Source organism: Tachysurus fulvidraco, chromosome 20 (genome assembly GCF_022655615.1).
Source record: "Tachysurus fulvidraco isolate hzauxx_2018 chromosome 20, HZAU_PFXX_2.0, whole genome shotgun sequence".
NCBI classification, from domain to species: domain Eukaryota; kingdom Metazoa; phylum Chordata; class Actinopteri; order Siluriformes; family Bagridae; genus Tachysurus; species Tachysurus fulvidraco.
Window position 1 is genome coordinate 17,496,020 of NC_062537.1, and position 25,381 is coordinate 17,521,400.

A 25,381-nucleotide genomic window follows, 5' to 3' on the forward strand; every position below is an offset into this window, starting at 1 on the left:
CAGATACTTATCCGCGTGTTATTTTTGACTCCAGGCTTAAAATGTTTCCTTACATGTTTATACACAGTGCTGCAAGGATGAAGCTAAATGTTTTCACTCAGTCTTAAACTTAATTTTTATTTCTGACAAGCTACAGTATACAGTATGTGACTTATTGAATAGAAGTAAAGAAGCTTTTATTGTCATTACCGCCTCATACAGTATTAGTATTAATACTAATAATATTATTTAAAAAAAAAAGGCCTATATTAAATACATATTCAGGAAAACTAACTAGACTTTTTGAAAAATATAAAATAAAGATCTGGCAACCCTGTACATACATCACAAACCTGTAGATCGGTTTGCTGAATTCTAATTCATAAATACACCAATAGAAGTTCAGTCATTATTTAAAACTGGATTTTGTTAAGACTTGCAAAATTTCCCAGAATTGCTCACCAACATTTAACTAGATTTGTAAAGTTCGTCGTGGCAAACTTTGATGTTGGCTTCGATGATGCAAGTATTCGCAAAGGCCAGTGCTTTTTGGAGGCGAGTGGACATAATGGTCAGTATTACATTTGGAGGCAAGTGGAGACGAGCATGTGACATCATCCGAATACTCCTGAGGAAGTTCCCCTCATTGGGCCGAGTGTTTTGATATGTCACATGTCCATGTTAAAAAAAGTTTTTGGATTTTGCATATTTTGGGGGCGGGGCTGCGGGACAACCGAAAGGCCGGTCGGTACACCAATTTAAAATTGTTCAGAGTATCACCCTAAAGGATCTGGCCGAGTTTAGTGTAGATAGTTCGAAAGCTTGTCGAGTTATAAACCTCCAAATTTTATAATGGGAGTCTATTGAAAAAAAGGCTACTTTGAGACTCGGTACCAGAAGTACCGGTACTCGGATCGATTAGGAAAGTAAAAGCAACAAACTTCAGACCAGCATCTACGACATATCCGAATTTGGTGCATGTGGCTCGAAAGCCCTAGGAGGAGTTACTCTTGGTAAATTTTTGTCTACAAAGCCAACATAATGAGTAATTTCCAGAAACAAGAAGAAGATAATTCACTACAGATATCCAGCTACAAGCCCGCTGTGTATGACTTTAAACGTGGTAGTGCTAGTGTGGTGGTTAAGGTGTTGACACCGCTGTTCGGTCCCTGAGCAAATGCCCATTTGTTTAAAATGTTAAGTTGCTCTGGATAAAGGCGTATGCCAAGTGCCATAAAAGTATATTCATGTGCAGAACAAGTGAGCAGCACTGTTTATACACTCACATGCATACTTTATGTACATCTGGGTGTAAAGGCGATATACAGAAAGTGAAAACATTCCCGAGCCAAAGCAGCTGTTGGTTTGTTCTCCAGCAGTTGAAGTGTAAAATGTTTAGTCATTTCAGTACAGCAGTGTTAAAGGTCCGCCATCGTGGTGATTGTTGTCATGACCTACATACAGTATGTCTCTGATTGAGTGTCATTAACACAATGACAATATATCCAAAAGTATGAACTATCCTTGAAAGTCTGTAAGCTCGATGTAAACCAGACTGTGACGTGGAGGCGGAATGTGACAAATCTGTTTATTTATTGGACTAAACGCAGGGCAAACAGAGTAGATACAGCATGCAGTGAATGTAGCACTAGAACAGGTAGGATGTGGTAGCCTAGTGGTCATGCAGCTAGGTTTCCAGTCAGAAGGTTGTGAGATTGAATCCCAAGTCCGTCTGTTTCCGCAGCTGAGGCCCTGAGCAAGACCTTAATTGCTCAGTTGTTTAAAATGGCAACATAAGGTGGTGAGAATTTACTTTAAATAGCAGTAACCTGGTAGTGCTGGGTGTAGGGTTGCCACCCGTCCCGTGAAATACGGTATCGTCCCGTATTTACAGGCAAAATGACGCGTCCCGTATCAAATCAATACGGGACGTGATTTGTCCCGTATTTTACATTAGGTCCACATTATATAGCATCCCATGCAAATCACCCCACCCGCATTGTGTGCATTGAGACGCGTCCTATTCTGCACCTGATTGGGTAATACTCATCGCCATCGTTGGTTTGATTGGTTTGTTTTACTGTTACGGGCCGTGAATCACGGCCAATCAGAGTCAGAGGAGGGCGGGGCGCCGCCTCGCCGGTTCTTTTGACAGAGTCAGAGTGACAGAAAATCCATATAAAACGAAGGCGTCTCCAGATACCTGACATGCTCCAATACTGCACACTACTACTTCTGGTCTGCTGATATTCACTGATACACTGATATACATCCACTGATGTTATGATGTTCATGGAAGATCTTTTGCAAGTTTGCAAGTTATAATTACTAAGTTATGGATCTGTTAATTTAATAATAAGTTAATAAAATATGGTTCACATCTCACAAGTTCCTCCAAAAGCTTATTTTTTGTGTTCTCAGTCACACTTTGTTGGCGTATATTTATTATTGTCATAGCTGTGTATTCAATATGACCACTTAAGTTGTGATAGTGAGAGACTGAGTGCATCTGTTCACACTGATTTCAATAGCAGATATCTTATTATAATGTCCATTGGTATCAATCTTAATATTTTTAAGTTATGATATACCACCGTCATGGCATATATGATTTTTGATAAATGATTTTTGCAGTCAAACAGGCCATTCGATTTTCTTAAATACGTGTGATTGCAGAAAGCAGCCTTAAATAGGTCACGTTACATAAGCGTCATTAACTAAGATGTGTCGCTGTACATCTAAGTGCTTCTGAAAGTGTGAAAAATCTGGACAATTAAATAAAATGTTCATGAGGTCGAGCCGAATAAACAGAATTAGAGTAGGAGTGAAATTCTGAGCTCTTGTTTATTCTGTAGTAAAGTTTGTAGACTTTAAAAGGAGCATTACGATTCTGTTCTATACAAAATGGAGATTATTTCTTTAAAGGGGGAAAAAATCAACAGAAACGCACGAAGTCGTGTTGAGGATGATGTAACACACGGCACATGAAGAGAACATGCTGCTGTGCAAAGCTGTTTAAATGGTTTTGTTGATTTTCAGGAATTTCACTTATGCAAATCTGACAGAAATTCTTGACAAAAACGAATACGTTCGGACGTGAAGGACGAAACAAAGCGCTAAATAAATCAACCAGTGGAATCAGCCAGAGTTCAGTATCCGTCAGACATGCTTCCTCTTCTCAACAAAGGGACGTGCAAAAATATTCAACCCGTTCACGGCAGAATTGATCGGCTTCGCCTGAATAACAGATGATCCTTTCAGATAATCCTTTTTGTCCGCATTTTTATCGCAAACCTTCTGTGTTCTCTTGAATTATTGGTCAGCAAAGATCGCAAAAACCGATGCAAGCTGGTATTCAAACCTCCCAGGTCCCGGAAACGTCCGGCGAAAGATCCTAATGAGGACACATGTGAGTTATAATTGGCTTCACCTGTGAAATATTAAAACAGGTGGACAAAATCCACCCTGGTTGAACTGGAGAAACTGAAGGAACAAAGTGAAACTGAAGGCTAAGGATCAGTTCAAAATAAGGTAATAGAATTTCATAATTCAGGAATTAGGTGTACAGGTATTTCTAAGACCTTGGGCAGCCAAATAAGCGCTGCTGGATGAATAAGGAGGAGTTGTAACACCACCCATGCATTGCGTAACCGAGGCTAGCCGTCAAAATTAGGCTGGTGAGAGAAGCCACTATGAGTCACTCTGAAGGAGTTGAGTACAGTGCCAGACAATGGAGTGAAGTTGCACCTGAGAACCATTTCTGAGTACCCTGAGTACCTGTGCATTACTGAGGATCGTGAAAGAAAGGTCATGTGAAAGCATAAGAGTGACCAAGTGAAGAGTGACCAAGTTCAGTCATTGCATTTAATCTCAATTTACATCATTCCTACAGTGACACACTGGTGGTGTCGGCATCATGGTCTCAAAAATGCTTTTTAAAGTGAAAGTGAAGTGACATTGGGCTAAGTACGGTGACCCATACTCAGAATTCGTTCTCTGCATTTGACCCATCCAAAGTGCACACACACAGCAGTGAACACACACACACACACACACACACACACACACACACACACACACACACCGTGAACACACACCCAGAGCAGTGGGCAGCCATTTATGCTGCGGCGCCCAGGGAGCAGTTGGGGGAGTTCGGTGCCTTGCTCAAGGGCACCTCAATCGTGGCTGAACCCACAACCTTAGGTCAGACTCTCTAACCATTAGGCCACGACTTGCCCACTTGCCTTTTTATAATCACAACCTGGGTTTCTTGTCATCTTTGAAGGGAGACGGAATAGGAATGGAGTAAAATAAATACGAGGGGATATCATTATAGGAGATCTTGCCAAGTCAAAATCCTGATCTGGGTCCCAATGAGAACCTGTGGCATTGTGTGGAAATTGCAGCAACAATTTGGCAACAACATCCAGCCAAACTGAATAAGAAAGAATAGGTAACAATCACACCCTAAACATTGTCAAGCAAAAAAAAGGTGGTTCCACCAAGTACTAACCTGAAGGGGTTGAATAGTTGCTGTATGCAAGCATTATTTATTTATTTATTTATTTATTTGTTCCAAATAATGAGCTGTCATTCTAAAAATGTAGTTTACGAACATGTTGGCTTGTGAAAAGAAGAGTGTGTGTGTTTTTAATCCAGTTGAACGTGATCACTTTTAAGTGGGTGACTACATGTGCATAGACTGTATATATGTACAGACAGGATTTTTTACTGCAAGTCAAAGCGAAACACTGCACGGGACAGCAAACAAGAGCATACGTTTTCATCTGGCTGAGAAAAAAATATGACCTTTTCTCTTATCTGGTGAAAGAGAAGCAACAAACACACCATGTACTGCTCAGGTCCAGACAAGCACATCCCACAAAATGGAATATGGTGAAGACAACGCTGTCAAAATATTCGTATTTTTTTTATTATTACCCTCAGACCTCATAGCAGGGCAATTATATTACGGTTGTGCTGGAACAAATAATAGGTGGGCGATCAGTGGTAGTAACAACCCCTCGTTAGCTGCCGCACAGCAATAACAACACGAGAATTGAAATTAAAGGCTAGTAAATTAGAGTTAGAGTCTGTAAGTATGTCCAACTGACAGTAGCATGAAACTATTCTGTGGTGAAGTGATGGGGCTTTATTCTGTGGGGCTGCCCACCCTATCAGAAATCTCACCCCAAAAACCCCATAACAGTCTTGGACACTTTTCCTGCCACAAGCTTGGTTGCGATCAGACCCTCTTACGGTTACGTTCTAACCGTTCTCCTGTCCATCAGCTCCAGGAGACCTCGCAGATGAAGTTCTTCTTCTTGATGACTCAATCTTTTCTGACCTAAGTGCTGACTTTACTTTGTTTTAATTGGTCTGCATTAGTCACTATTACAACCTCGATTCAATCAGACCACCGGAGGAGAACCAAATGAGTGCATATGAATCATAACAGCAGCAGTGCAGAAAGGCTGGTGTGAATCAGAGCCCCAGTGGTGGCTGTTTTTTTAATCCCTTGTGCTGTAACCTCTGAAAGTTGATTGCACAGTGGCAAAGCAGAGAGCTTCAAGTGACTAGGCTTCACCTGGGATTTTCTTTGAGAAATACAGAGAGAGAGAGAGAGAGAGAGAGAGAGAGAGAGAGAGAGAGAGAGAGAGAGAGAGAGAGGAATATCAATCTAGGAAATAATATGTGGCGACGGAATGGAACAAAAACCCATCCTCAATCCAGCTGTCATGAAAAGCCATTTATTTTTTCCTCCATTCCTTATGCACCACGTCATATTTCTCATTATTTACACTACACGAAAGGTAATCTGGATCGTGATATGAGAGCGACGGTACTGCCTTCAGAGAATAACACACCGTCTAAAACACACCACGGAGAAATATGTGGAGGTTCATACAGCCGAGATACATATTTTTATGGGTAAACAAAAAAGCACTTGGCTGTGAAGCACTTATTTTATAGGTCATATGTGTTTGAAAATGTGTTTTTGGTGACGCAGAGGCTTAAAAAAGTCAGCGTAGCTCTCTGATCTTAACATGGAGGATTTTATTTGATACTTTTTTGTTAGTTTATACTTAATAATTGGTACAAAATGTCATCAGTGCAGAATTCATCTGCATTTAAGGCTGTATAGGGCTCGTAGTATGTGGACACCTGATCATCACCTACAGTACACCTTTGGTTCTTCCTCAAACTGTTGCCACAAGGCTGAAGGAACAAAACTGTATGGAATGTTTTTGTATGTTGAAGAGTTATAATTTCCCTTCACTGAAACTAAGGAAATGTGTTCCACCATGACAATGTCCCTAAGCCATGAAAGCATAGTTTATTAAGGTTGGTTTATTGGGATGGAAGAACTTGAGTGTCCTCCACAATGCCGTGACTCTGACTCAGCCCCACTCAACAATTTTGGTATTAACTGGAACTGATTAAATCACATGGGGGCACGGTGGCTTAGTGGTTAGCATGTTCACCTCACACCTTGGGTTGGGGGTTCGATTCCCAGCTCCACCTTGTGTGTGTGGAGTGCCTCGGGGGTTTCCTCCGGGTACTCCGGTTTCCTAACTCGGTCCAAAGACATGCAAGGTAGGTCGATTGACATCTCTGGAAAATTGTCCGTAGTGTGTGAGAGAATGAGAGTGTGTGTGTGCCCTGCGATGGGTTGGCACTCCGTCCAGGGTGTATCCTGCCTTGATGCCCGATGACACCTGAGATAGGCACAGGCTCCCCGTGACCCGAGAAGTACGGATAAGCGGTAGAAAATGAATGAATGAATGAATGAATGAATAATTAAATCCCAGACCTTCTCACTGTAATCAGCTTCAGTGTCGGACCTCACTAATGCTCCAACAGATAGATGAACACCAACCCCAAATGTCACACTCCTATACCTAATGGAAATCTGTCCAGAAGTGTAGCCAGTAAATGGAACCACATCTGGAATAGGATGTTGAACATATGAACACATGTGAGTGTTATGGTCAGGCGTTCACAAACCTTTGCTAATATAATATACAGTTTGTGAAAATCAGCTGATGCTCTGTTGTCTAGAGAGTCTCTTCAATCAAACGAACGCTTCAGGAATCCTATGTTTATATCAGCCAGCAACAAAGCGAGAGAGAGAGAGAGAGAGAGAGAGAGAGAGAGAGAGAGAGAGAGAGAGAGAGAGAGAGAGAGAAGTAAGGAGACAAAAGTTTTGGGACAGAAATGAGTGGACAGAAGTGAGTAGACAGCATTGACAGGACAGAAGAATGGGAACAGAAGTGAGGGAACAGAATTGACAGGACAGAAGTAATTAAACAGGAGGATGAGGACAGAAATGAGGGGAAAGAAATATGGGGACAGAAGTGAGGAGACAGAATTGACAGGACAGAAGTGAGGGAACTGAAGTATGACGACAGAAATGAGTGGAAAGAAGAATGAGGACAGAAGTGAGGGGACAAGAAGCGTGTGGATAGAAGTGTGGGGACAGAAGTGAAGAGATAAAATTGTGAGAACGTTCACAAACCTTCATCTGAGCATCTGATCATCTGAATCAGCTGATGCTCTGTTGTCTAGAGAGTTTCTTCAATCAAACGAACCCTTCAGGAATCCTATGTTCATATCAGCCAGCAACAAAGCGAGAGGCTGCTGCTTATTCTGTCTGCATGTGCAGGACACAAAGCCACAATCTCACCAACAATGACGAACAACATTTAAACTGCTATCTTTGCACTTCTACGTAAAATAGATATGATGCAATAAAACCAACAACAAATCCAGACACTTGGCTTGAATGATTCCTTGGACTAAACCTGTAGCACATGTGGTCCAAGATTTTCTTTATTTCCGCACACAGAACTTTGGTTTCTACAGTATTTACTTTCTGACTTGCAAAAAAATATAATAAAATCCTAAAGCTTAACATAAAAATGGCTTCATTTGATTGTTATAGTCCTCTTAGTAAATGTGTATAGAAAGATCTAGAGGGGGGAAAAAAGCTTTTCGACAAAGGGGCGGTCAGGAAAAAATATACAGAGAGATAAGCAAAGAGAGAGGAAAGAGAGCAGGGAAGAAAGCCAGAGATAGTGGCACGGAAAGGGACAAACAGAAAGAGGGTGGGAAGGGATAAAGAGACAGAGAGAGGGGGACAGAGGGAGACAGATAGAGAGAGAGAGAGAAAACAGGACAGGAATTGTGAGTGACGGGAGCAGAGAGAGAGAGAGAGAGAGAGAAATAGAGACAGATAAAGGGATAGACAGAAGATATTTGTTGCCTCAGCATATGTAGCTATTACAGTTAGCTTTCTTTGCTAAGCTAGTATGAAATCTTTAAATCAAACAGCATTATATAAATATATTCTTAAACAAAAGTGGTGTGTATGAATTGTGTAGTGGCCTGCAGGCTATACATGTTCCTCATGTTAACTAAAGAATATGGTGACAACAGCGCAGTCGCTAAAGGCACAAATTACAAGTGACACAAGCGTCGTGTCACTCGATAGTTCCAACACAGGCTTATTTGTAACAACGTAGAAACAATGTAGTTGTTTATCCTGGAGGCTGGAAAAAATTCTCTCGTGCCGTACAACTTCACCCACAGCAAATGGGCTCTCCTCTGCTGAAACATCGACACCTGCGGCAACTTTGATTGCACGCTGCCGGCTTAATTGTTCAAACGGCGTTTTTCTCCTGGGCCGTGAAAACACCAAAGGAGGAAAACACACCGCCAACTCTGCGCTAATCACACTAATAAACCAAAACATGCTCCATATAATGGAACTAACAGAAGCAATGGGAATCAAAATGATGAATTGTAAACAAGAAGAGAATAAACACGGAAAAGCGCAGTGATGTAATACTCAATCACTCAAAAACGCTGAGTAGTATGGTCAGGGAACACAGTTTCTCTAAGGGAGAGACTGAGAGAAAAGAAAGAGAGAGGGAGAGGTGAGAGAGAGACAGAGAGAGACAGAGAAAGAGAGAGAGGGAGAGAGAGAGAGAGAGAGAGAGAGAGAGAGAGAGAGAGGAAAGATACAGTGAGAGAAACAGAGAGAGGAGAGACAGTGAGAGAAACACAGAGAGTGAGAGAGAGAGAAAAGAAAGAAAAGAGAGAGAGAGAGAGAGAGAGAGAGAGAGAGAGAGAGAGAGAGAGAGAGAGGGGGGCAGTGAGAGAAACAGAGAGAGAGAGAGAGAGAGAGAGAGAGAGAGAGAGAGAGAGAGAGAGAGAGAGAGAGAGAGAGAGAGAGAGAGAGAGAGAGAGAGAGATACAGAGAGAGGGGGGCAGTGAGAGAAACAGAGAGAGAGAGAGAGAGAGAGAGAGAGAGAGAGAGAGAGAGAGAGAGAGAGAGAGAGAGAGAGAGGAAAGAGACAGTGAGAGAAACAGAGAGAGAGAGAGAGCTAGAGAGAGAGAGCTAGAGAGAGAGAGTAAAGTAAGGAGACAAAAGTTTGGAGAAAGAATTGAGGGCACAGACATGAGTGGATAGAAGTGAGTAAACAGCATTGACAGGACAGAAGAATGGGAACAGAAGTGAGGGAACAGAAGTATGAGGACAGAAATGAGGGGAAAGAAATATGGGGACAGAAGTGAGGAGACCGAATTGACAGGACAGAAGTGAGGAGACCGAATTGACAGGACAGAAGTGAGGGAACTGATGTATGAGGACAGAAATGAGGGGAAAGAAGAATGAGGACAGAATGAGGGGACAGAAGCGTGTGAAGTGTAGGGACAGAAGTGAAGAGACAAAATTGTGAGAACAGAAGTAAGGAGACAGAAGTGAGGGGACAAAGTGAGGAGAGAAGTGTAAGGACTGAAGGGAAGAGATGTGACGGAATGTGTTCTACCCAATCAGAGCCGGTGACATTTAAAGGACATTTAACTGAGCACCACACATGGAGCAGTGGAATATTACAGTGTTTGAAAGGAGCAGCATGTTTCTAATCGATTAGTGCAGAAAGACCTCACTGTGACTGCGACAGACTTCAAAACAGCTTTCTGTCTCTTCAAGTGCAAAACCAACAGCAAGCAAATCACATCAGATTATCTGAACTCATCACATCAGGCCGTGGAGCTTTATTACGACGCTTCATGGCTGAGGACAAATGAAAAAGCATGAAAATAAGTGGCACGGAAAAAAGAAGGGAAGGAAGAAACAAATGAAAAAGAACAGAGAGAGAGAAAGAGAGTTTTTATTTCTTGGAGTTAATGAATTGGGTTATATTAACACGTTTTTTTTTTTTTTAAACCAACATGATTTGAGGTAAGATTCTCCAAGCTCTGAATAAAATGACTATAAACCCTACTATACTGTAGCTACCTCGTCCTGTCTGAGCTAACCTCTTCCTGAGATTGTAGTCACATTGGATCATGTTCATCCTATGTGATCTGATCACATGCCGTCTATATAATTCATAGTGATTGAAAATTTAATATTAACAAATAAATTACTTTTGATAAGAAACATATTATTTTTATGTAAACTGTATATAAGATGTTCTCTTAAAGCTGTCTGACCAAATATTGCATTTGTTCAGTGTTGCTAGAATCATCAAACATGCTTTAACAATAGGATTCAGTCAGTCAGTCGTTTTATCAGTCAGTCAGTCAGTCATTTTATCAGTCAGTCAGTCAGTCAGTCGTTTTATCAGTCAGTCAGTCAGTCATTTTATCAGTCAGTCAGTCATTTTATCAGTCAGTCAGTCATTTTATCAGTCAGTCAGTCAGTCATTTTATCAGTCAGTCAGTCAGTCGTTTTATCAGTCAGTCAGTCAGTCAGTCATTTTATTAGTCAGTCATTCTATCAGTTAGTTGGTAAGTCTGTCAGTCAGTAAGTTTATTAGTCAGTCAGTCAGTCATTTAGTCATTTTATCATTTAGTTGGTCAGTCAGTAAGTCATTTTATCAGTTAGTCAGTCAGTCAGTCATTCAGTCAGCCATTAAATCCGTAATTATGTCAGTCAGTCAGTAAGTCTGTCAGTCAGTCAGTGTTTTAGTCAGTCAGTCAGTCATTTAGTCATTTTATCGTTTAGTCGGTCAGTCAGTAAGTCATTTTATCTGTCAGTCAGTCAGTCATTCAGTCAGCCGCTAAGTCCGTAATTATGTCAGTCAGTCAGTAAGTCTGTCAGTCAGTCAGTGTTTTAGTCAGTCACTCAGTCAGTCAGTCATTCAGTCAGCCATTAAGTCTATACTTATGTCAGTCAGTCATCCTATAAGTCAGTCAGTCAGTATGTCTGTCTGTCAGGCAGTTTATTAGTCAGTCACTCACTCAGTCAGCCAGTCATTCAGTCATTCTATCAGTTAGTCATCCAGTCAGCCATTCAGTCAGTAATTATGTCAAGTCATTCATTCTATTAGTCAGTTGGTAATTCAGTTGGTAGTTTAATCAGTAATTCATTCGCATTTAGTCAGTCATTCAGTCAGTCCTTCCATCAATCATTTAATTTCATCAGCTGGTCAATTAGTCCATTCATAATTCATTCCATCAATCATTCAGTCAGTAAGTCAATCAGTCACTCTGTCTTTTAATCTGTCATTCAGTCAGTCATCCTCTCAATCATTTAGTCAATCTGTCAGTTATACAGTACAGTCAGTGAAAATGACTCTTCTAGGAGCTCTTCAAAAAGTTGCCTTTAAAAAGTAGTGTTTAAGCGCTGTGCATACTGTAAGTATGCAACAGGTTACTGTGGGGCTTTTTCCCCTAAAAGCTTTCTATTTCTTTCTCACTTGAATATTGTTGGTTGATTCCATCATGTATCCACTTTGCACAACAGTAGAATAATGTGATACCTAATAAACCAGTTGTATGACGGATTCATCATAGCATGTCGCTTTCAAGGAACCAACCCCAGATATGTTATTTCCTCTACTATAGACTCCTGGAGTTTGATGTGAATGGACCCTGCAGTTATTGCTTCCCTGATTCTCTGCTCTCAGAGATAAAACGAGGCAGTGTTTGTGTCTCTCACCGCTCTGAGTGTGTCGGGATTTCGAGGGACTTGGCGCTGTGCTTTGCGCTGCTTGAAACAAGGCACTACTTTCCACTAACGTGACCTTGCGAAAGCTTCTGTGTCTGTGCGATTCAGTTTTGAAGCCTGTGTTTGATTCCCTGCACTTAAATAAAACATGCAGTGAAACGCTGGAGGGATGGAAGATACGGAGATATGGAGAGACCTCCTCCTGTCAGAGCCATAACAAGCTCACTCTGCTGTGTTAATTGGCCATCGCACATGTATATGCACAGAATATTTATCAGTCCCGTAGAGTCGCACAGCATCACAAACATGTTCCCTTCAGCACTGTGTTTGTGTGTGAGTGTGTGTGTGTGTATGTGTGTGTGTATATGTGTGTGTGTGTGTGTGTGTGTGTGTGTGTGTGTGTGTGTGTGTGTGTGTGTGCGCGCGCGTGTGTGTGTGTGTTTGCACGCAAGGTCAAGATAAAATAAAAATGAAAGGGAAAACAGAAGAAGTAGAGTTCTGTTGATGTGTAGAGTAAAATAAAAGTACAGCAAATCTAAACAAGGAAGGAAAGGAACGAATGGCGGAGGTAAATAAATAAATAAATAAATAAAATAATAGGAGGAGAAATAGTAGGAATAGGAGATGAAAGAACAGATAAGAGAAAGATAGATAAAAAATACAAGAAATAAGAAATAGTAAAAGAGAGAGAGAGAGAGAGAGAGAGAGAGAGAGAGAGAGAGAGAGAGAGAGAGAGAGAATGGAACGGTGAGGAAAAGAAAAAAGAAAAGAAAGAACAGAAAATGAGACAGAGGATAAGATAAAGGAAGGGAAAAAGTGACAGGATAAGGCCTTGTATAACAAGCCTATGAGGCTTAGATTACATCAGAGCCTCAGATAAGCATCAGCCCCAAACACAGCATCGTCCTGATTCAGCGTGAAGGCTCTCTCAGTGTGTAGCGACGGAGGAAGAGACAGAAAGTGGGACAGGGCCGCTTCGATCAGATCCGATTAGATTTTATGGGTCTGAACCCGAGGCAATGCGCTCGAATAAAACCAAACAAAAACAACTCCGGTGAAAATACAATACAGGTGATTTAGTCCACAAGTCACAGAGGAGAAACACAATAAGCAGAAGTGGATTTATGACATTAATATGAAAAAGGTGTGCTTTGCTCGCAGCCTGCTGTATTTTAGATTCAAAGCACAGCCTGAATCAACATGATGTTCTGCGGCAGAATTCGGTGCAGAAGCACACCTTTTCGTCTAAATGAATTACATCAGCGTTTTCACGGGACAAAGAAAGTCGCTTATCCTACAGTTCACACTAGGAAAAAAAACTAATTAAAGCTGCTTCAGAGAACAAAGGCACGGCTTTTAGGAAAAATGCAATTAGAGCGCGGGCGAGTTGTTATCTGAGCAACTGAAAAGGTCAGAACATGTGACGGGTTTAACTCCGAGGCGACGTACATGGAAGATTCACTGCAAGGCTTTAGGCATATTCTTCCCACACACCGTATAATTAAGCACTAATAACTCATTTCTCAGAACGAACTTGGGAAGAAGAAGTGCTAGATATCTGTCTGTTCTGTTTTACTTATGAACTTCATTCCTTAGCCACAGTCTTCAAAGGTAGTCGCTTCACTGGGTAGCAATTAGCAAAAGAGGAAACGTTGTTGGACATTTTAGTATCATAACTTTTAAGACACTTCATGCCTGACATTTGCTGATGGGGTGGACTTTCATTATCCCAGGCAAACAAATTCAGAAAAAGAAAGATAAGACTATGTGTTGACCTTTGCTAAATCTTGGACTCCTGCATGGTGCCATTGATCGGAGATTGCAAGTGTAAATCCTGACAATGCTAAAGCCTTTTACATCAGGGCTACCAAAGACAATCGTGCTGTCTGGGTGGGAGGGATAAGATGGTATACTCTGTTTCCCTGTCAATCACAGCAGCTCTAGGCAATCATAGGCAACTGTTGCCCCTTTTCCACCGAGGCAGTTCGAGTGCAGGTTCGGAGCCTAATTTAGAACCAGTTCTTTCTGTTTCGACCGCCAAAGCACGGGCTCCGAACCAGGAAAAGTGGTTCTTAAGTAGCACCAAAACGTTGCTGGTCTAGACTTAAGAACCACTTGCATCAGGAGCTGGGGGCGGGGTTGTGGACGGGGCTACTGTTAGCGCATTTGATAATGTACCTTAAGTATACTAATGTTTAATACACTTTTACTTTACCGCGATATGATACATTATCAGCACACATGATAGTGGGTAGCTACATGCTAAGGCAAAATATTTTTCTGTGTTAACGATAAAATAACGTTATGTACTTTAGCGATTACAACCTCCGTTTATACAGATTACACGGAGCCGCACGTACACGTTTTATTCGCCGCGTTTGGATGTCAATGTAGGTTCACAAAGCCATGAGCATTAACAGTAAAGCAACATCCGCCATTGTTGTTGTGTTTGTGTTTGCCGCTGCTGCGCTAACGTTGCTGGGACACGTGACACGTACACAGTGACGTCAGACTTGGCTCTGTGATGGCTCTCTAGCCGGTGGAAAAGCAAACCGGTTCTTAGAAGGTTCGCCAGTGGAACCAACTTTGAACCAGCACCAGCGCTAGCTCTGAACCAGCACCCGGTTCTTTCCAGTGGAAAAGAGGCATGTGAGGTTGTGTATGAACAAGGGGTAGAAATCTCTGGATGCTTGGTGGAAACTGGCCAAAACCAATTTTAGATAAAAAGGCTACATAATCATATAATGTGCTGTGTTTTTACCCTTAGTTTGTATCACTTCAAAGACTCCAGAACTGGGCAACTTCTGCTTGCTAGACGGTCTATCTAATGTGACTTAGGATTTGTGCATCTCCCTGTGTCTTGGAAGTTTCCTTTCCCAGTCCAAAGACATTTATTGTAGGCTGATTTTCATTAGGTGGGCACGGTGGCTTAGTGGTTAGCACGTTTGCCTCACACCTCCAGGGTTGGGGGGTCGATTCCTGCCTCCGCCTTGTGTGTATGGAGTTTGCATGTTCTCCCCGTGCCTCCGGGGTTTCCTACGGGTACTGCGGTTTCCTCCCCTGGTCCAAAGACATGCATGGTAGGTTGATTGGCATCTCTGGAAAATTGTCCGTAGTGTGTGATTGCATGAGTGAATGAGAGTGTGTGTGTGCCCTGTGATGGGTTGGCACTCCGTCCAGGGTGTATCCTGCCTCGATGCCCGATGACACCTGAGACGCCTGAGAAGTTCGGATAAGCGGTAGAAAATGAATGAATGAAGGAATGATTGGCATTAAATTTGTCTGTGTGGTGTGGTTGGTTGTGTGGTTGTGCGTTGTGATAGACTAGCATCCTGTCCTGCCTTGTGCCGTGAATCTCCTGGGATAGGCTCTAGGTTCCCCACAACCCACTGATGAGCACTGTAGAAAAAGGATGGATGGATAGATGGAAGTGTCCTCCTAGGGACATGTCCAGAAAAAAAAAGTCAATAGATATCACTTTTTATCTGTGAATTATAATTAGTAAGTGGTTTGTTACTGTCTTATCATATTATCGTTGGCATATTCACTTTCTCTTTGCCTGCATACTCTTGCATTTTTGGCTTTGTCCTTTTTTTTAATAAACATGTCTGCATTACCCCGTTGTGTTGTTGTACTGTTCCACCAAAATAATTATTTTCCATCATTTTCAATAATGCAGTTGTCTAGATCTCAGACATCTATTACATTCATCTTCAGTAATCTGAACATGATCCTGGTCAGGGATGCAGTGGACCAGAGCCTATCTCGAGAACAATATGTATGGGGCAGGTGTCATGACTCAGCCCGGACTTTGGCCACGTGCAGTTTGTTTATGTTCCTCGTCACGTGTCTGATCACAATAGGAAACAGGGGGGTAGACAGGGAGGAGCAGACGAAGGCGGCCTTCGTCTGCTCCTCCCTGTCTACACACCTGTTTCCTATTGTGATCACCGTGTATATTTAACTGTGCCGCGTTGCCTTGTGCATCGCGGAATCTACTGTTGTCTTTGTCCTGTCTTCAGTCCGTGTCCTGTTTCGTGTTCCCTTTGTTATTAAACCCTGTTTGTTTTGCTATCCTGCGTTTGGGTCCGCTTCCTTACCCCGTGTCATGACAGCAGGAACATACCCTGGATGTAGTAGATGTGGATTGCAGGTCACCATACACACAAACATTCACACACATTCACGTAATTTTGGGGAGGTGCAAGGAATCCAGAATACCAGAAAGATACCCATATGGACACAGCAAGAACTTGCAAAACTCCACACAGACCAACACCCAAGCCCAGGGTCAACCATGTGCCACCAAGCCAACTTTCAATTCTAAATAACTGTGGCATTAAATTATTTTATGACTAAAGAACAGATCTCCATGGTCGTTATGTAGATCTTGTCTTATGTACAGTATAATTGTCCGGTTGTCTCAAGGAGATTTTTTTTGTGAAAGTTGATCCAAGAGGTCTGAAAGAGCTTTTCAAAAGGACCACAGGGGAGGTGTTTTCTGTCCAGTTTTATACAAATGTTCTGGACAAGCTTAATTGTGTAACAGCAACTTTCCTGTCGACTCTCCTGCTTCCACGGATATAAAGAACCGGCTTCCTGTTGCTCTTTTGAGCTTTTGGGATATAAAAGTTCCTCAAAACGTCTTGCCAGCTGACTGAAATGTAAATTATATCCATTATGGTCTTTGTGGCCTGTCCGTAATGGATATAATTTACATCTCATGGCTGGTCCATGGCGAACTTTTATATCCCAAGCTCAAGATCTTTTGTATTCATGAATGGTCAATTATGGGTAATCTGATTTATTAGTATGGCCCAGTGACACAGTGGGTGGTTTTACATTTTTTCTCTGGGTCTTGTTGTAAACTTTTTCAAGAGAAGACCAGGAGACTTGGATATCCTTGTGCAGTAATCTTTATCGTAGATACACGATGGAACGAGTCTGCAAGTCAGAGCGTACTGGTACGGGCGCTGCAGTCATCAAGTCTGACTTAAAGTTGTATTACATTGTAAATATACACATTTTAGGGGGCAGTAACCTCAGATAGAGACAAAACACTCAGGTGACCATCAAAACATGAAAGGATGTAACAGCCCCCACACCAGATCCTGGTTTTTCACCCACCCTTAATCCCATTAACATAACAATAGGACAAATGGCGCAAAGAGACAGATGATACCCTGAGTTATCTTGCCCCTTTCCTTCGATATTTATGAGATAGTTTGAATTTAACTAGCCTTGTAACTTGATCGGGCTTCTATATTATCCACAGAAACATGCTAGGACTAAAAGGAAATAAAACAATGACTTAAAAAAATATATTTTTTCCCACAGACTCCATGGGTTTCATCCAAAACATGCTTGTAGTCCCATTCAAGTTGTAGTCAAACTTCATGTCTAGTTGTCCCAGGATTCCACCATGACCTTGACCACCTCATGTCACTACAACACTAAGGAGCCTTAGAGATCTTGTTATTGAACAGGGTGAGATGGTGCAGTTACAGTATATTACAGTTTATTAGTATTTTGGTTCTTCATAGCCAGAAGATCCAAGCTTAGGTTACTGCATGTACGGGTTTCTTCCTGCTTATCCAGTTGACCAGTTGTCCCACATCCCAGAACATGTTTGTTGTGTGTGGTGTGATTGGCTTCCCATCATGCACCCAGTCTTCCCAGGGTAAGCTTGGATATGTTCCAGTTCAAAACAGAACTTGAATATAAATGTAATAAAATTGTCTCTAATTGAGTTTATATTTACTTAAAAGTCTTGTTTTTTCCAGCAAGTTTTAATGCATCATAGCAAACCTTTTGTGAGGAATAATGAATTTCGGTATTACATTCACAACCTTATTGGATTAACCTCATTACAATATACTTCAACCCATAACACACACAAATAAAAGGAGATTTTATGATTTTAATACTTTCACCATTGTCTTTTTCATTCTCTCTCTCCCTCTCTCTCTCCCTCCCTCTCCGCCTCTCCATCTCTCCCCTCCCCCTCTCTCCCTCCACCTCTCTCCATCCCTCTCCATCTCTCCCTCTCCATCTCTCCCCCTCTCCCCCTCTCTCCCACCACCTCTCTCCATCCCTCCCCCCCCCCCTCTCTCTCTGCCTCTCCATCACTCTCCTTCTCGCTCTCTCCCTCTCCCTCTCCCTCTCTCCATACCTCTCCATCTCTCCCTCTCTCCATCCCTCTCCCTCTCTCCATCCCTCTCCATCTCTCCCTCTCTCCATCTCTCCCTCTCTACATCCCTCCCTCTCTACATCCCTCCCTCTCTCTCCCTCTCTCCCTCTCTCTCTCCCTCTCTCCATTGCTCTCTCCCTCTCTCCATCGCTCTCTCCCTCTCTCCATCTCTCTCTCCATCTCTCTCTCTCCCTCTCCATCTCTCTCCCTCTCCCTCCCTCTCCCCCCTCTCTCTCCCTCCTCCCCCTCTCTCCATCTCTCTCTCTTTCTCCCCCTATACCTCTCTCTCCCCATCTCTCTCTCTTTCTCCCCCTCTCCATCTCTCTCCCTCTCTCTCCCCCCTCTCCCTCTCTCCATCTCCCTCTCTTTCTCCCCCTCTCCCTCTCTCTCCATCTCTCTCTCTTTCTCCCCCCTCTCTCTCCCCCTCTTTCCCTCTTTCTCTCTCTCTCTCTCTCTCTCTCTCTCTCCATCTCTCTCTCTCCATCTCTCTCTGTCCATCTCTCTCTGTCCATCTCTCTCTCTCTGCAGCTATGGACTCGGCCTCCTCTAAGGGCACCGTGTGTCCAGAGTCTACAAATTCGTGTAATCCGTGTCTGGATGCTGCGAAGGCGTGTAACCTGAACACGGTGTGTAAGCGTCAGCGCTCGGCCTACGTCAGCGCGTGTAGCCGCTCTACCCCCATCGCCCTTTCGTCTGAACCGTGCAGCCGCAAACGCTGCCATCGGGCTCTGCGCCAGTTCTTTGAGCGCGTGCAGAATGATCTCAGCTACCCACTGCTCTTCTGCTCCTGCCGGGACAAAGCGTGTGCCGAGCGACGACGCCAGACCATCGTACCTACATGCTCTTTTGAGGAAAAGGCAAAGCCAAACTGCCTCGAGCTCCGGAGGATCTGTCGATCGGATGCACTGTGCAGGTATGGACTCATAGACAAGTAAAAACCAAAATGAACACAATAATGTATTTACAGTTTATAAGCATTTGTTAGAGTAACATATGTGTTGGACATTTTTTTCAATGAAAGGAATTATATAAAATATGAAATATTTAAATCCGTTATGCAATAGCTTAACAGTGCAGCTTCTCATCCTGTATCGTTCTCCTCGAGCTCCTGTTAGACAAAATCGATGATTGATATTGCACATACTTGTTTAATCCTCACAGAGGATTAGCAACACTCAGAATAGCCGTTAAATTGAGTGGAGAATGTTAATTAGCCGAATCCGGTGAGCTAATAAGGAAATCAATCAGCTTTGTGTCAACCGAACCATTCCTTTCAGACTCCGAGTCAGATCCTTCAACATCGACCTCTTGTAGATTCCCAAGACCCAATAACTTTTTTTGTTTTGGTTTTTTTTTTTCACGATGTTATAAAAAATGTATAAAGATAAGAATGGCAGTCGGAGCAGCACACAGCACACCACACATTCCTGCAGAAGATCTCGCAGCAGTGCAAGCAGAGTTTAGCCTGTTCGATCGTACAGGTCAGAACACAGCAATCGCACTCTCACTCCAAGAACGTCTGAACAAGGTGGTCTTGCTCGGCTTCTCTGAGAACACCGAGAGAGTTTTGCCCTCACTTTACTCTCATTTATTGTACTTTTTTCCTACACTGGCACCTTAACATTTGTCACGTTTGTTTTTATTTCATTATTTCTTAAGATTTTCCTCAACTTTCTAATCTGATGCTTAGGCAATATTGTATGCAAACCATCATACAGTAACAGTAAAGAACTTAGAGAAGAGAGGAAGGGAGAGAGAGAGAGAGAGAGAGAGAGAGAGAGAGAGAGAGAGAGAAGAGAGAGAAGAGAGAAGGGAGAGGGAAGAGAGAGAAGGGAGAGAGAGAGAGAGAAGGGAGAGAGAGAGAGAGGTAGAGATAGAATGGAGATATATAAGTAATAGATAGAAGAGATACTTACTTCCTACTATCATCGACCATAAGTAATATAGTCTCTATACTACAGATAGATATAATCCTATCTATCATTTTAGAGAGAGAAAGTGAGATAGAAGATAGGCTATAAGAGAGAGAGAAAGAGAGAGAAGCGAGAGAGAGATCAGATGAGATGGTTTGTCCTCATGGTGTGGGATTTATAAGCGAAGGTCACTGTAAAGTTAAACCCCAGGTCTCAGACTGCAGAATCACCTTTAAACTGGAGGACATCCAATTTGTCTAACACACACACAAACACACACACACACACACACACACACACACACACACACACACACACAAAGTTGCACTGTGGATTTAGTGTGGAATCCAATTGGAAAGGGAGAATCCAAAACAGGCAGATTTGGTGACTGAAAACAAAACAAACGCACAACTTGGAAAAATAACAATTAGTCGCAATCTGATAAATGCTGCTAAGAACATGGAAACCATTTGTAATTAATCAACAAGAATAATGCATAATCAGTAAGTTAGATAATCAGCCAATTAGGCAAGAAGGACACGAACACTAAGGAACTGGGCAGTTAGTAAATCAGGGAACAAGCAAACAAAATTAAGCAAAGCAGGAAGCTACAATTACAAATCATATAATCAAGTCGGGCAGAGTTAAGTTTGTTTAAACACAACCCTGCTGTGTTTTTCTCCTTGTTGCTGTTCTCTGGCAGGTGAGAACACAGCAGTCACACTTGTGTGCCAAGAAAAAAGAAAAAAAAATGTTGTCTTCGGTTCACTTCTATAATAAGTGAATTCTATCGAAGAAAATAAAAGTGAGTAAAAAAAATTGTTTAAAAAAAAAGTACAAAAAAAGTGAGATGACTCTGAGGGTGCTTTCACACCTGCCTTGTTTAGTTCGGTTGAATCGTACCAGACTTCGATTGCTCATTTGGTGCGGTTCGTCTAAGCAGGTGAGAATGCAGCAATCGAACTCTGGTGCGGACCCAAAGCGGACCAAACAAGCGTACCGAGACCTCCTTGAAGAGGTGGTCTCGGTACGCTTTCAAACGAACTCTGGAGAACACGATCCGAGATCGAACAGAGCTAACTGCAAAAAATATTGCGCATTTTGGGCTAAACCAGCTGCCGTAGTCAAGCCGCATCCGCGCTTCATTCTGAAAATGAAGACTTTGCATAGAATGCTGTATACAAGCGATGTAGTAGATTACAACCACGAACATAATCGCAGCACGCAGTCGTCTCTCCATGGTGTACTGTACGCTGTATTTTCGAGTATTTTCCTCTTTTTGTTTACTTCTGGAGTTTCGTTGGAATTTCCCGCACGTTTATTCTGACCGATCGAGAAGCAGTTTAGGAAATACGCTCAAAGACATGTGGCCAATGAGTGATGTGGATGTTATCACATGACTGCATTTTGGTTCGTTTCAACTGGTGCGGAACAGAATGATCAGTTTGGTGTGAAAAGGAACCAAAACTGCTAAAAAGCTACAATGTGTAATTTTTTTTTTGCATTTGGTCCGGACCAAATGAACCAAACTATAGGTGTGAAAGCTCCCTGAAATCAACAATGAATCTGAATCTGAATCACAGCATGAAGTGAACTGAATATGCTGCATGTTTGGGGACAATTTTGTTTTGTTGATGCAAGCTCAAAAAGAGTGATGATGATGATGATGATGATGATGATGAGGCATCACTCCGTAAATTGCGGCGGAACTCACAGTTGAAAAGACTTTCGCGAGCTGACAAGTAGGAATGTCAAGTTAAGGGATATTTTCTCCGTTTTTTTTTCTACAACACGTACATTTGCATTTAGATTTATGACATTCGGCAGAAGCCCTTATCCAGAGCGACGTGAGAAAGTGCTTTGAAGTCTCATTGAATACGTCAACACTGGTTCAGTAGGTCACAGACTTAGAACACCATCAGCCTAAAACCTCCGTCGGGAGGAATTATAGCTATATATGTAGAGATAAAGCTAAAGAAGATGACGTGCTCAGTGACACAGCTGTTCAGACCACCACCTCGGTGCCAGAACGGAAAAGCGTCTCGCTGTATACCTCCGAGAGATGGTGGGAGCAGTCGAGCAGTGCTGGTAGATCTGAGGGAGCGAGGTGCTGTGTGAGGAGTGATAAGGGCTTTGAGATAAGGGGGTATTGGTACAGTTTTGTCTTTGTAGGCAAGCATCAGTGTTTTGAATCTGATATGTGCAGCTACAGTACCAGAAGACAGTGGAGGGAGCGCAGGAATGGGGTGGTGTGAGAGAACGTCATAAAACAGATGAGCCAAATGTAGAGAAGATTCAACTCAGCACACTGATTAACAGTGCAGAAGCCTTAGGTATAATTAATGTCATTAAGTAGACAAGTTGGAAACAAAAATAGGAAACAATGAGCCTAGGAAACAAGGCAATCAGTGAAGCAGTCAGCAGTGAAGCTCGGGTAAACTAGTAAACTATTAACAGGGCACGAACAAGGAGAGAAGAGGAAACTCAGAATGGTTGAGATTTGGAGAATAAGAAGTAGACATTTACTCAAGCAATTTTCTCGGCTCTCACGACCATATGGAGTCGGACAGTTATCTTAGGAATTCATTATATCGTTCCTCTGAAAGACAAGAAAATTACTCACAAAGACAAAATGGCTGTGTAAAATTCTGGCATAAAAATAGCTATTAAAATGTTTTAAGGTTGTTTCTATTAGGGATTTAAAGCAGAAAAACAATCATAGAAAATTGCACTTACTGGGGAAAAACATCTTTTGGAAAGTACTGGCTGGAAAAATGAGACAATGGCATTCTTTTTTTCTTTATTTCCGATTTCTCATGCTGTGTTTTTTGATGTTATCCTTGTCAGAAATTCCTGAATAATTTCAATAAGAAAATGGTCTTAATCCTAATTCTTTGTAATCTGACATTTTATATTGTACAGTTCTAAACTTTGACTTAACCTTTTTGTTTGCATATTTTGGTGTGTGAGAGAGAGAGAGAGAGGGAGAGAGAGAGAGAGAGAGAGAGAGAGATATTCAAACGTAGGTGCATCTCAATAAATTAGAATATTGTAGAAAAGTTCATTATCTATATCTCTGTCCAACATTTCAGCCGTTTTTGCACATATTGTACAATATTTCATCATTTGCTGTTTGTTTTTTGCACAATTCTATATATTAACCCAAGGACCTGCTGCTAAGAAACTGTGTTCATTCTAATGTTACTGCACCAAATATAGTTTGAACATACAGTATATACACCGGTCGGTCGGCGCTGTTTCTGTTTACTGTTTATTGTCTTTTGTGTATTGCATTTTTTGTACTTTTTGTATTGTCTTGTAACTTTATGTCTGCACTGTTTTTTGTCCTGCACCATCTTGTCTGTCTTGTTTGTCTTGTCCTGCACTGTTTGCACCAGGTTACACAGTTGCACTTTATGTGACTAAGACTACTTACATGTCCTTAGCCCTGTCTTTGTTTTATGTAGCACCATGATCCTGGAGAAACGTTGTCTCATGTCACTGTGTACTGCAACAGCTATATACGGTTGTAATGACAATAAAAGCTTCTTGATTTGACTTTATTTTAGTAATCCAACTCAAATAGTGAAAATCTTGCTGATTTTGGCTCACATTTAACAAAACCCTAACCCTAAACCTAACCCTAGAATACTTTGTAAAACCAATAAACAAAATTGAGTACATATACATACTTTCCAGAATGTTCATTTACTGTACTGTACTGAATATGTACTCAATACTTGCTAGGGGCTGCTTTTGCTTTAATTACTGCCTCAATTCAGCATGGCATGGAGGTGATCAGTCTGTGGCACTGATAAGGTGGTATGGAAGCCCGGGCTTTTTGTCAATGGCCTTCAGCTCATCGGCATTTTTTGGTCTCTTGTTTCTTATTTTCCTCTTGACAATAGCCTATAGATTCTTTATGGGGTTTGGGCCTGGTGAGTTTGCTTGCCAGTCAAGCACACCAACATCATGGTCATTTATCCAACTTTTGGTGCTTTAAGCAGTGTGGACAGTGACAAATCCTGCTGGAAAATGAAATCAGCATCTTTAAAAAGTTGGTGCGCAGAATGAATCATGAAGTGCTCTAAAATTTCTTGGTAAACTGACGCAGTGACTTTGGTTTTCAAAAAACACAGTGGACCAACACCAGCAGATGACATTGCACCCCAGATCATCACAGACTGTGGAAACTTAACACTAGACTTCAAGCAACTTGGGCTGTGATCTTCTCCACCATTCCTCCAGACTCTAGGACCTTGGTTTCCAAATGAAATACAAAACTTGCTCTAATCTGAAAAGAGGACTTAGAACCACTGCGAAACAGTCCAGTTCTTCTTCTCCTTAGCCCAGCTAAGATGCCTCCGACATTGTCTGTGGTTCAGGAGTGGCTTAACAAGAGAAATACAACAACTGCAGCCAAATCCACTGACACGTCTGTGTGTGGTGGCTCTTGATGCCTTGACCCCAGCTTCAGTCCATTCCTTGTGAAGTTCACCCAAATGTTTGAATCTATTTTGCTTGACAAGCCTCTTAACGCTGAGGTTCTCTCGGTTAATCGTACATCTTTTTCTTTCATGCTTTTTTCCTTCCATTAAACTTCTCAATGATTGTCTTCTGGACAACTGTCAGGTCACTGTCACGGTTAGACAACGGCGAATGAGGATCCAAATGCAGTTTGAACGTATTTAATCCGAAATCACAAAAACAGGCAGGCAACACAAGTTAGGACACAAAGCAAAACAGGGACCAGGAACAGGAACAGGGACATAAACACACAACATACCACAATGACTAACACCAGGGAAGTGGACAGACAGAGTAGATATAGCAACCAGGAACCAGTCACAAAACGGAGACAATCAGTGACAAAGACAACACACCTGGAGGACAGCCTGAGTTGAATTAGTGTCCATGGTAACAAATGAGTGGGCGGAGCAAACAATTAAAAGCAGGGGCAAGACAGCAGACAGAAACAGGGCAAACACAGACAGACAGACTCATTACAATCACAGTCTTCCCCATAATTGTGTAGCCTAGTGAACCAGATTGAGAGACCGTTTTGTCGGCTCAGGAAACCTTTGCAGGTGTTATTTGAGTTGATTAGCTTATTGCCATGTCACCATATTCTAATTTTTTTGAGATAGTAAATTGGTGGGTTTTTGTTAAATTGTGAGCCAAAATCATGTATAGACTTAAACTACTTCACGAGTTTCACTGTTTGAGTACAATTACTAAAACTTTTCCATGACATCCTAATTTATTGAGATGCACCTGTATATATACGTATATATATATATATATATATATATATATATATATATATATATATATATA

General features: G+C 41.9%; 1 protein-coding gene across 4 annotated transcripts in view; it reads left to right on the plus strand.

The window, feature by feature from the left end:
• Window positions 1-25,381, plus strand: part of gfra2b (GDNF family receptor alpha 2b) — a 111,925-nt gene that overhangs the window by 49,456 nt on the left and 37,088 nt on the right. For all 4 annotated transcript variants that reach the window (XM_047805266.1, XM_027175430.2, XM_027175433.2 and 1 more), the window contains exon 4: window positions 18,660-19,044. In XM_047805266.1, the coding sequence (XP_047661222.1) occupies window positions 18,660-19,044 (385 nt within the window). The remainder of the gene's footprint in view (window positions 1-18,659; window positions 19,045-25,381) is intronic.